Here is a 12,704-nt window from a genome sequence, read left to right on the forward strand (position 1 = left end):
GTTGAGATACAAGAAGTTGTTTTTCTCCACAGGGGCTGACTTAGAGTTAGGTACACTGATTTTCTCTAAATGGGTTCTGTTGCAGCAAGGGTTTGTTACACTCTTCACATAAAAAAATAGGAAATGACTGTTAAGAACCACATAACCTAAGAAAATAAGTCTTACGAAATTAACAAATGCAGTTTCTCAAAACTAAAATCTCACTCTCTCCGCTGAAGAAAAGTACAGCCAGTGAGAGACTAGGTGCAAGCCCTTTCTCTCTCTGTGCTCTCACCCTCTTCCCAGGGATCAGGGAGTTCCCCAGCTGCCATGCGAGCCAAGTAGTTTTGCAGGCATGCCAGGGAAAGATCCTAAGCCTCCAGGCAGTTTTGGCCTTGTGTAGAGCCTCACTCTGCTGTTCTTGCTACTCACAGTGGTGGCAGGATTGCACAGTGGGCCAGTTAGACAGCCAGGCTGCTCATCCAAGTCTCCTTGTCAGATGAGCTACACCGACGCCCAACATGCAAGGGTTAAAGAAAGAACCTGAAATGGTGTCTCAGCACATAGAGGATTCAGCAAAAGGTATTAAAGTAGTTACTGTCACACTAAATCATGCTGACAATTTTATTTTCTTGGACAGAGAAGACAGAGAATATTAAACCATATTGAAATAAGATAACCATAAACAAATTTTCCACTAATGAAAATTTCTAGAGGAAGAGGAAAGCATGTGCCTGGAGGGGGAGAGAGAACAGACTCATTATGTTTTAAAAGTGGCACAGATAAAGTCTTCACCATAATCTAACAGTGTAACAGCAAAATGTGTTTAAAAAAGGCCCCGGCTACATGGGATTTGCCCCACTTGTCTTTAGGCACTTACCAGAGGCACCTATTCCAGCAGCACAGTTGCCTAAGGCTCTCACTGTTGGAGAGAGACACCTCCAGACAGCAAAGCATGCTCTAGATGGAGATCTGTGCCAGAGCCTGCTCGCACAGTGAGAAAAGCGCAGATGACAGCAGCGAAACTGGCAGAGAAAACAGAGTCATTACAGCCGCCTTGCAGAGGAGCAGGAGGGAGGCAGCTGGCTTGGCTGCAGTTGTCACCCAGTCAGCTGGGAGCCTCTGGGTTTTCACATTCGCTGGAGTAAGGGGATTCAGTAAATGAGAAGAACAGAGAAACTCTGCATGGGGACTGTGAGGGCAGGGGGAGGAGAGATGGAGGAAACAAAACTCATCTTGGAAAGATGCATGCTGCTGTAGCTGAGGAAAGGCAGTTTGGGTGGGAGGCATTCCATGGGAGAAATAACTCACAAAGCAGCCAATCTGGAAGAGACTGGAGGTGGCTGTTAGTCAGCAGGCTAAGTGCTACAAATCTGAACTAAAATTAGCCACTGACACAGGCCAGTAAAGGCTCTGAGCTGCAAAACACCCAGGCTGGCTCAACTGAGTTCTACTGTTCCCTGCCACATGGATCACTGCTCCAGCTTCACATGCAGTGTTCAGCCTCAGGTCCTAAATTAGCAACAAACTACTGACAGGCTGATGACAGTGGTGACAAAAGCAGTAGTGATTAACATGTGATTTTCAAGGAAAGAGTCAACTTATTAAATTAAACTTGTCTGTCATGAAATGATTTTAAGTGGTAGATATGACACTGACACACGTATGTGAAGGGATAAAATAAAAAATTAAAAATTTAACAGTGACAAACGAATCATACATTTAGACTGCTGGAAAGAGGAAAGAAAACAAAATAAATATTGGAACAACTTCCTGCAGATTTATCTGCTCAGTCTTACCCTGCTGGTTTGTATGTGCTCCCATCACTGTGCTATCTTAGGAGCAGTAAGCTCTGGAATAGACTCCCCAAGGAAAAGAGAGCCATTATCTCACTGTCAAGCATTATAAAAAATGCTGCAGGTTGCAAGAACACCATGAGAGTAAAAACCTGCAGGACTATTATAAAAGAGGTCCCAGACCACCTCATGGGCTAGGATTTTGGTATCTAGCATCATTATACAAAGAATAAAATTACTCCACTCTTACACACTGGATGCACCTAAGCAGGCTATAAATAAACGCCAAGGACATTCTTGTTAGATCACACTGGAGATCTGACCAATTACTTTTGGCTGGAAGAATAATCCATAGACTTGGACAATCAATTCTGTGTCGAAATGGTTCTCACTTTCATCAGAAGGAAGGTGACTGACAGTGAAAACTCCAAAAATGACACAAAGTAAAATGTTGGATTTAAAGGCGAATTTCACCCTGGTCCTAACTGTGGCAAGACATTGCAAATCTCAGTGAGAAATGGGTGCCTTGACTGTCATTTTTATCTGAGAAAACTTCTTTCTTACTCTGAAGTATGTCAGTACAGGTGTTATTGACAGGTGAACATACTAATGGATATGCACTTGTCTGAACAAGCACTAGCAAGGAAAAAATGAAGGACAGACTTAAAAGAGCAGAATGAAGCAATCAAAAGGCCTAACAGAGATCAACTTCTGAAAACATGAAGGACAAATGGAGAAAGTTTTGATAAGACATCACACTGTGTCTGCAAGAAAGAAGTATGTGTAGAAAGGGAGATGGTAGGGAACTGAATTTCTAGAAATAACTAATTCTTAATCACTTGATAATTTAAAAGTTATAGGAGAAGGCTGTCTGTGCAGCTGTACTACAGAAATTTGAGGTGCAAGGTGCTCCACACAGAATTGAAATTAATTACTGATAACTTTTCAAAGAAATATTATAGAGGGAAGAGTAGAAAGCAGTACTGTGTGCGCCAGTGAGCAAGTCTGGAATCCCTAAGAAGAAAGTAGATTGTGTTTGGGATCAGAAGCACACAAAAAAATCACATGATTAGTGGAAGTATCCAAATGTACATTCGAGAAACCTTTTTCAGACAAAGGGAACCAACTGGTTAGATTTAATTCTACAGAAAGTTCTCAGACAATTGAAGAGGACAACAACTGTAAGGTACAAACAGAAAGGAGACTGTAGCTACAGATCCACTCATACAGATTTCTAATAAAGGTTGAAAAATCTTAAGATAGGTTCCCTTGTTTTGCTCTAGCTGCTGAAAATGTGGGCACTTATATATTATTAATAGTTAAGATATACATGCTGAGTTAATGTTAGACCCCAGGGAAATGATGAATGCCATTCAGACACATGCAAACAGCATTAATAATGACTTTTGTGGACTACAAACCTGCTCCAGTGTTCAGTGCCAATGGCATTGCTAGCAAAATAAATAATTTTCACCCCCAAGCAGCAAAGGGCTTTCTGTAACATTTTACATAGGTTTTTCTTTTCTTTTTTTTTTTTTTTTCCCTCAGAAGGGAATAAAAAGGTTTTTGATAAATCCCAAGAAGCTCAAAAATCATGAAATATTTGCCTGCTAGTGCAAGTATTTAACTGAGCTAAATAATGTCTGGTCCTTATTTTAATTCATACTAACTTCTGCTGGACTCTACCCATCTAAACTCACAGATGGAAGGAGGAAGAGAGATACAAAATGGGAAAGTCTTTGGCCAGGGTGTTTAATGTTGGACTTCTGTTCTATTCCTTTACCTTTGCAGCAATAATAATCCCTTCAGGCTTTGGGACTTCATGACACTAGTCAGTAAATTTTCACATCTATCTGTTCCTTTCTCCGTCCTGGAGCATCCACGTTATGATTGCACACAGGGAATCACTGTCTACTCTCTGCCCACCCCTACAACAATTTAGTAACTCCCCTAGGGCTGTATGTTACAGCTTGGGCTTTTATTGCCCACAGCTGGCACAGAACTTGTCCCTGAAGTCAGTAAGTATGCACAGCATTCAGTAGTTTGGTGGGTGCATGCCAATAAAGAAGGGAAGAAGAGAATATTGTTTACTAACCTTCTGCCTGAATAACCATAATTTTTTGCTTCAGATCAATCGAGGGATTTATAAGACACAATCTTGGCTCCTGCTTCTGAGTCATACAGACTCCATTCTGGTTTACAACCATCCAGTTTCGGTCGTACAACAAACCCTGATTTCCTACTGGCCATTCTGTAACCTGGGAAAGCATCAAGAAGGGATACAAATGTTTAGAAAATGTTGGTTTAGAAAATATTGGCTATATTAATAGATTCATGCTAAAAAGAAAAAAAGAAGGAAAAGATTCCTTTAATGAAACTCTTTGCAATTAGGAAAGTTTGATCAAGCCAATGTCGGCCTTTTATAAGAGAAACCTTAATTGCAAATCAAAGATAAAGATATCACTGCACAAAGCTGACAAAACAAAATCAAATCACTCTCATTTGTTACATACACTTTGATTTAACAGAGCTATAAGAATAAACAATCTCCAAAACACTCTGAAAACTGTTTTCAGTTTTATACTCATCCATTTTTAGGACCTCTTCCCCCAATGATTTTCATTTAACTTAAAAAGCACAGACATTTCACAGGAGTTTTATAAATTAAGGCAAAACCAAACAAACAGAAAGCAAGAAAAATGTGCAATTCAAAATTCTAAAAAATCTTGTTTTTCATAAAATGGGAACCACTTATCAATGAATCTATTTTAGAAAACCTCCACCACTGAAGCTTCTGGTTTGGCTGGGAGTAGTTTCTCCAGATCCCCTTATAACAAAATACATTGACTTCTTTGTTATCTGTGCTTCCATCACTTCTATAACACTTTACACCCAATAGCCCATACAAGCATATTGTCCTTGCTTTCACGTACATTTGTCTTGTGAAAAGGACATCTGTTTCTGATGCTACACAGATGGTAATCTTGAAATCCAAAAAGACAGCAATTTTATTAATGCCTTTGGGTGATAATAATATCTGCTTTCTCCTCCAGAATGTTAAACTATTAATACCATTCTTTTAACATAAAGCTGGCCACTTAGACATATTCTTCAGCTCACGTATGCTTTCTAGGCATATCGAATATGGAGAACAGTGAACTTGGTTGAATTCTTGTAGAAAAGCTTAGCTCCCATGAATTAGCTGATGAAAGACTTTAGCAAAAAATATTGAGTAAAAGATATGACAAGCACAGCCTGATGCTCTGAAGAAAAGCATGACTGGAAGCACTGGTTAGATTAATTAAAAATCACATTTTTGTTTATCATGTGCTCTATCCAGAACTCCACAGAACCCAAAATATCCCATAAACTTTTCCAGTTTTTATAGAAGCCTGCAGCAGTAGCTTGATACTGACAGCCTGACTAGAGAAAACTGATGGCAGGCGTTCTAGGACCGAAAACTTAAAGCATCAAAGCTGAACTCTAAATAATTTGGTCACAGTGCTACCAACCATATTGAATACAGAAAAAATATGGAAAAAATTTTAAGAGAAGAAATGTGTTTTATCAACCTATTTGACTTATTATTTGGCAGTTTTTTTAAAGCAAGCAGGAATGAAAAATTCAGTGATAAAGAGAAACTTCATGTCTGACAGTGTCATCTGAAACCATATCGTCCAAGCACCTCAAACTGCCAGCACCTAAGTTATGTGAACCTTTACTCTGTCTTTTTAGGAGAGAAATCATAGCCCAAACACTGCAATATCAGCTGAAGAACAGATTTTTGTTCTTACTGGAAATTATTCTTTGGAGAGACCAGTATTTTTGGTTATCCTATATAATTAGACTACAAAATGCATTTGAACAGCTGGTGATCATCTGAGAGCTGCAAGAATTTTCTGCTAACAAATCTCCCTTCCAAAACAGAAGATCACTAATTGGTAATAAATCCTCCCATGGATCCAACAGATCTTTGCAGGATTTACAATATATAAAGAACAGAATAAACTAAAAAAGCAGAAAAATAGAAAAAGAACACACAAGCTCCTAGTTCCCTATTGTAATATTCAGCTGTTTTGGGTCCACTTCAGGACAGCAGTCTTATTCAGGAAATAGCTTAAGTGTTTGCTTACCCTTCACTGAAGGCAAGAAGTTGTATGAGCAAAACAAAACATTCTCTTTAATCAAAGATTCAGCTACCTTTTACATGCTGACAGGTATTAAAGGGTAAGCCCAGCTAACTAGGTAGCCGATATTTAAAAATAATCAACACCTTCCACTCAAAATACCTCTGGTAGGTCCAAAATAATGGCAACTAACTCCATGATTCACTCTGAGATGCAGCACGTGACTTTAGGTCCTCAGCCCATTTTTCCCCTTCCTCTGGGTATTTGCCATTGTAGTAATAGTCACACATGTGCCCTGCAGTGAGTCCCTGTCGTCTCACAGATGTCCTCTGTACACTGTCAAGTGCTGTACTCCTCACTTTTCAACTTCCTGTATTGCACATGTTGCTAGAATCCCAATAAAAAAATGTTGCGACGACAAAATAACTGTGTGCTCTGCCTTGGATGGAGAGTTGCAGATGGTTCTAAACAGTCAGGGCTGGTTTGTTGCTAATACTGACACTGGAGATGAGCATGGAAGAACACACTCATGTCTGTTCTCAGCACTTAGCCTTGAGACCTGTGCAGACCGTCTCCTGCTGTTATTTCAAAGAGGCTGAAGGAATTGTTACATAATTACAAGCAACTGAATGGAGAAGTTCAGACAAAGTCTGCCTGCTCTGCTTTTATCTGACACATGAGAAGAGTGGTTCAACTTGGCTCCCTCCGATTACGCCTGAGTTCTTTGCTGAAGACCCAGCAGATATGACATAGGCCGCAAGGACAATCCACAACCCACTAGTATCAGCAGCAGGAGGACAGGCAGGGCACTCAAATGTCACTGAATACCTATATTCAGGCAACCAATACAGTGCAGTAAAGCAAGTGATGACACTTACTACGAAGTAAAACGACGCAGGTTAGCATATGTGGCAGTGAGCAGCACTGCATTACATAGTTTCTAACATGATTCCCAGAAGTTGTCTGGCTGTCTCTGAGTACTGAGACAAATTAGAAGAGGGAGGACAGAAAGAAAGCAGGGAGACCATGATTTTACTGATAGATGCTAGCATACACCTTCATTACCAGCATGGCAGATGGTGATGCATCCCAGCATCATTCAATATGAGGTTCTCTACCTGTCACAAGCAAGGATCATTGCACAGTACAGACAGCACTTGGCATTGTCCTATCCACTTTAGTCCATTTTTCTTACTGTAAATAAAAATATCCACTGCAAAAACAGTTTGGTTGTTTTTTTTTTTAATTTCAGAATTTTCTTTAAAACATTTTTGGCTGCATTTCTCCCATTTTTCACAGTAATGCCATCATGAAGGCTAGCACAGTTTTTGAACACATTAAAGGAATCACTGAATAGGTTTTAAATTATGTAAGCTTAAAAATGTTAGTGGTCTTACATGTAATTTATCCACTGATCACCAGGAATTTGCATTGTATTTTAAATTACAAGCTAATTTGTCTTCTCTGTTGAGATGCAATTTTTTTTGTACTCTGAAATCTCCTGCAAGAATAATACAGTTAATAATGTTTAAAGTCCTAACCTCTTTCACTAGGCACATTGCATTATATAATTATGCAAAATTCAATGACATGAGAGATGTTCGTGTTTAAAAATGCATGTTTAAAACACATTTCTGTGTTGGAAAAGTAGAATAAGGTGGTCTAGGATAGAGGTTACTCCTGTGCTTCTCCCCACTTAATAAAATAATTGTAGGGAAAAGAAAACACATTTAAGAAGTTGAGTTAGAATATTCTGCCCTCTGCTTCCTGCATCATGTGTACAAAACCCATGGAACAACACTGAATAGAGACTGTCCCATGGCCAGGAACACTCTATAAAATGCTGCAGGAATTATCTGACCTGCAGTGAGCTGATGATCTTCATGCCAAGCTTCATCCTTCCAGCTGCCAAAGCACTCTGCGCTCTCATTTTCTCTGGAGGTCAAGCACCTCTCATACTAAATCACTTAGAATAGAACAGAGAAATCAGAGTTTAGCAGAGGAGGAGATTATGTGACTCTAAAGAGGAGATCTAACAGCTGGGAGTTTGTACTCACATCCTCCTCAAGTTTGTCCTCCTGTCACTAATCATCTGTCCTGCGACCAGCAAGTCAGTGGGCAGATTTCACTGGCAGATGGGCTGGGTCCTGCCCACATGGCTAGGTGGAATTTTCCACTGCACATATTATTTTAGGAAAATGCAAGTGATCATGTAGTTACAATAAAGCCTATTTACTGCATGTGCTAATGGTCTGACCCCCCATACCAGTTGGAGGCCTGCACTTGAACCTACAGATTTATGAGCTTCTGATCTCAAGTATCGAAGTATCACAAGACGAATGAATTTATTACAGCCCAGTATTTAAACTATTTTCATCTTTTCACATCAGCCATCTTAGAGTTACCCCATAACTGAAAAAAATGGAGATCAAATCGAAAATATTGTTCTCAATTTCCAACAACTACAAAGAATCTGGAGTTATTTTAGATTTAAAACATGAAACTGAATTTCAATTCTTTGATTGCAACCAAAGACTAGGAAACAACAAGTTACGTGATTAATACTTCAGAAGTTTATGAGTTTATTGAAGTAAGGAGATAAGTGTGAAGTCTATATGACAAAGATGACTAAGCGAATGGCAAAGGAATAGTTTTGTATACAATTCAGTCCTTTCAAGATAAAGCCTAGAGATTCTGGTATAATCATTATTTTAGAAGGCAAAATGATTTTCAGGACTTCCTTCCCTTTAATTGCGGTGAGGTTTCTCTAGCACATTTTGTTTCAAACTCCAGTGCATGTAGCATGGGTTGTTTTTCCTGTTTCAAGGTGGTTTAGGCTGAAGTTGCAGTAATGATGTATATAGACATATATAGTGTGTGTGTATATATATATATATAGTGGAGGTTGGTACACTCTGCAGTTAGCAATGGTATGGGTATATATATTTAATTGTCTATTACTCTTTGGCAATACAAGCTCTGACAGTGCTTAGCTTAATTGGTTCTAATGTGTTTGATGCTTTGTCAGAAAAAAAAACGGACTTCAAAAATTACTCTAGGCATGAAAATTAAGCCTCATAATGTAGTTTCAGCTTTAATATCTATTTTTAAATTATTCAGATCAGCTAGTGTTAGCTCCACAATCCAAGTTGCCTTGGGTTCCTCTTGTAGTCAATGAAAAGAGATAGAAATATCCAGGAACAATTTATGTTTCCTACTGCAGATGCCTATTTTATGATAAAATGAATTAGCAGATCTGCATCTCTCACTGCTTACAGAACAATGTGTAACTTTAGAGGCATAAACTGAGGTAAGATGAACCCTGTTTTCACTCTAGGCCCATTAACACATGCCTACACAAGAAGTGTGCAAGAGGCATGGGGATTTTCCCCCTCCATATAAAATTGCAGTTCTGTCTGTCAGGGGGTAGTACCAGGTTTGAGAGAATTTATCACTCAGAGTCATTTCCCCTCATAGAGCTTGAAGAGAAGAAACCTGGCTCAGCGTGTGGGGAAACATAAGCTTTCTTTCATGCTGAGGTATGTCTTACCTGCTCCTGGGCAAAATCACTTCAAAGCCTTCTTAGCACTGAATGTTGTGGTATGTATCTCACAACACCAGCCTGCACGTTAAAAATAGAATTTAACCCCAAAGGGGCCTGAATAGTGTTACAACTTATTTCAGCAGCTTCTGTAGTGGGCTTCTGTAACACAGCTATAAAATCTGCAACACTTAAACAAAGGTTAAAAAATTTTCACATGAAATGGGCAATTAATTTGATTTTCTAAACAGTTTGATCTAGTGGGAGGTTAATAAGGGGTGGAAATTGCTTGTTCAGGTCTCATTTAATGCTCAGGATTGTGTCTCTGAATTAAAGACATCATAAGCCAAATCAAATTTAAGAATACAGATGTTTTGTTGATCATTTAACAGTGTTTAATTGCCCAACCTCTTTTTGCATTAAGAAGAAAAAAATCAACCCAAACATGATCAAATCAGCTGAGAAGGCCTATTTGAAAGGCAGAGGATTTGTCTCTGGATTTGATCCCAATTCTCGCTCAGATATGAGACAGTGGCCTACACCAGTAAGTTTTCGTAAGAAAAGTTATATCATTATTGACATTCATTAAATCATTTTCCAGTATGGTACTAAGCAGAGTCACATTCCAGGTCATGTGTGGGCCATACACCTATTTCATCATGCACTATGTAAAAAAAAAAGTCACTGCTAAGGTGATGATATTATTAACTTTGTAAAAAAGCAATTAAAATCTTCAAAGAGTGAACTTTCAAATAGTGCAGCAACACTTAAATGTCATATTTCTGTTGCAAATGTATTTTTAATGATAACATTTCTTTGTAATGTAAATCAGCGGTCTCTCAATTATAACATGTTAATCAAGTTATTTCTCAATTGCTGCCTACCCATCAATGCCTACAAGTCCATCACATGTCATTCTGTAAAAGCATACTAATTACTTGATTATATTTTAGTCAAGTTTTGCAAATCCAACTATTTTCTTCAAGACAGTATATGATGTGCAGATTTGGCTCTCATGGGGGAGGAGAAAGCAGAAGATGTATTTGCACTCTGTAACTTCAGCCTATTGAAAACCCTTCAAAGTAGCCTAACACGCAGGACTTGATCCTAGAAGTCGGAAAAAAAGCGACATGGGTAACCACACACTGCTTCCTAATGTCTCATGCACATGGCCAAGAGGCGTAAGGAAAAACACTAGGTTGAGCTGAATAAATACTTCAGAATGATTCAAAGCACATACCTCAAATGCAGAGCAGGATTTGATTGGGTAGAGGTAAATGCTGGCAACAGTGATGGGCTTGCCACCTTTCCTACATGTTGGCACTGCAGTCTCAGAAACAGCTGCCCTTATGCTTTCAGCCTCAGTCTCCAGTGGCTGCCAGTTGACAGTTGTCTTTGTCGCAGACAGATTACTCCTGAGTTCTCCATCTGAGATTTGTAGTATTGGAGACAATTTGTCTGCATTGTTAAAGCAAGGGAGGTCATCTGGAACAGACTCTATTGTCAGCTTTGTAACAGACTTGAAAGGAGTCTCAGTGTCCGATTTGGAAAGTCTGGTGGCTATGATAAAATTCAAAAAGGTCTGTGCATCTTCAAAAGAAGACATGTAGCCAAAGGATATTCTCACAGAACCAGTGGGACGTCCATCAACTAGGTCTATATCATCTCCACAGACATGGCCAGCCTGGTTTGAAACAGGAAAAAAAACCAGAGAACTGTGATGACACTTTGCTTTATTTCCCTCTAATTTCACCTAGCTATTAATGAGTCTCTTAATTCTCACCTGAAAAACTGTTGTAAAAAATACAAGGCTAACTCATGAATACAGAGAGAAAATGGAGAAAAAAAATTCCCAACTATCTTATGATTTACTCAAATTGAGAGAAGATAATTTTGAGCTGCTTGTCCTATTCTACTCTAAGGAAAGAGATGTTTCTCACAAACATATCAATTATCACAAAAAGGTTGTATGTCCCAAGATTGCCTGCTAGCTACAGCAGTCTCCAGGGATATTCCAGTCTCACCTGCATAGTTCACTGGAGTTTAAACTGGGTTATTATATTCAGATAAGTGCACAAACCATGAGACAGTTGATTTTTATGGGTCAGTTTTCTTGATATTCACTGTCAGAACAGTTCCATTTTATACCACTAGTGGCTTATTTATGGCTTGTGTTAAATAGTCCAAATGACAGACAACTAGTCTGGGATATTAGCAAAGCAGAGACTTGAATCTAGAGCTCAAACATCCAAAGTGATATTCCTTGTCATTGGAATATGCAGCAAATCTCTCTTGCTGATCCAGTCAATACATTGCTTTCAGGATCAAGGGAACTAGCCTTTTCTCTAGCACTTCCTCCTTTGAAGAACACAAATTTCCACTTGCAAAACTTTTGTTGAAAAATCCCTATATTGTCACTTCTATTTGATATGTCTTTCATATGACACTCTATGGAAAACGCTCCCTTAAGAGCAGAAGTTTCTCATACCATAAGTCAGTCAGTGAGTTCTCCCACTCATCACCAGGGAAGTAAGCCAGAGTCTCCCTTTGTTCATCCATCTAATATTAGCTCACCAACGAACATAAGATTTAGTCCTAACTCAGCATCCTATTCCTCTAAGTGCAGCAGCAGTTGTTTTTTTTCTCAGAATTTAATTTATTTACACATTTCAGTTACATTAAAAATGGATGCATAAATAGTTTATTTACGTGAGGGGTTTTTTTTAAGTAAAAAATGTCACAGTACAATGAACACAGGTCCCATTTATGCAAAAAGAAATCAAAAAATCTACATCTATGTCAAAGCATGCAATACAGTAGTAAATATTTTAGTGCAGGGTGATGTAGTTTTTATCCTTGACAACAGAGCAGAAGCGATATTTGTGAAATCAGGTTGCATCTGTTAATATACTCTTCTGTAACCGTTCTGCCAAATATTGCTTGATTGACTAAGGGGAGAGGTTCCTGCTGTGAAAATAAGTAAACGAGTTCCTATGTTCATCATGGCTGGGCTTCGCGAATGAAGATTTGGGAAGGGCTCTACCCACATTTGCTACAAGCGCGCTGGTGGCTAAAGAGGTCAGTGCGAGATAGACAAGATCGGTTGCAAAAGGCACAGCAGAAAGACTCCTTGGATGGTATTGGCAGGATATGATTCTTTCTGCGTTGTCTTTTCTCCTCAAGGGTGATCCTGTGTGCATTCTCAAAGGAAGCAGCAGTGTTATAGACAGTGTGTCTCCAGACCTCCCGACTGGAGGCCAG

The 12,704-nt window shown here is 38.9% G+C and overlaps 1 protein-coding gene across 1 annotated transcript in view; it reads right to left on the reverse strand.

The window, feature by feature from the left end:
• Nucleotides 1-12,704, reverse strand: part of MOCOS (molybdenum cofactor sulfurase) — a 217,655-nt gene that overhangs the window by 24,275 nt on the left and 180,676 nt on the right. The window contains exons 8-9 of the mRNA XM_039383957.1: nucleotides 10,684-11,127; nucleotides 3,871-4,033 (exon numbers count right to left, since the gene is read on the reverse strand). Of these exons, the coding sequence (XP_039239891.1) occupies nucleotides 3,871-4,033; nucleotides 10,684-11,127 (607 nt within the window). The remainder of the gene's footprint in view (nucleotides 1-3,870; nucleotides 4,034-10,683; nucleotides 11,128-12,704) is intronic.

Source organism: Pipra filicauda, unplaced genomic scaffold (genome assembly GCF_003945595.2).
Source record: "Pipra filicauda isolate LSUMZ 115617 unplaced genomic scaffold, ASM394559v2 scaffold331_size1881853_pilon, whole genome shotgun sequence".
In the NCBI taxonomy this organism is placed as follows: domain Eukaryota; kingdom Metazoa; phylum Chordata; class Aves; order Passeriformes; family Pipridae; genus Pipra; species Pipra filicauda.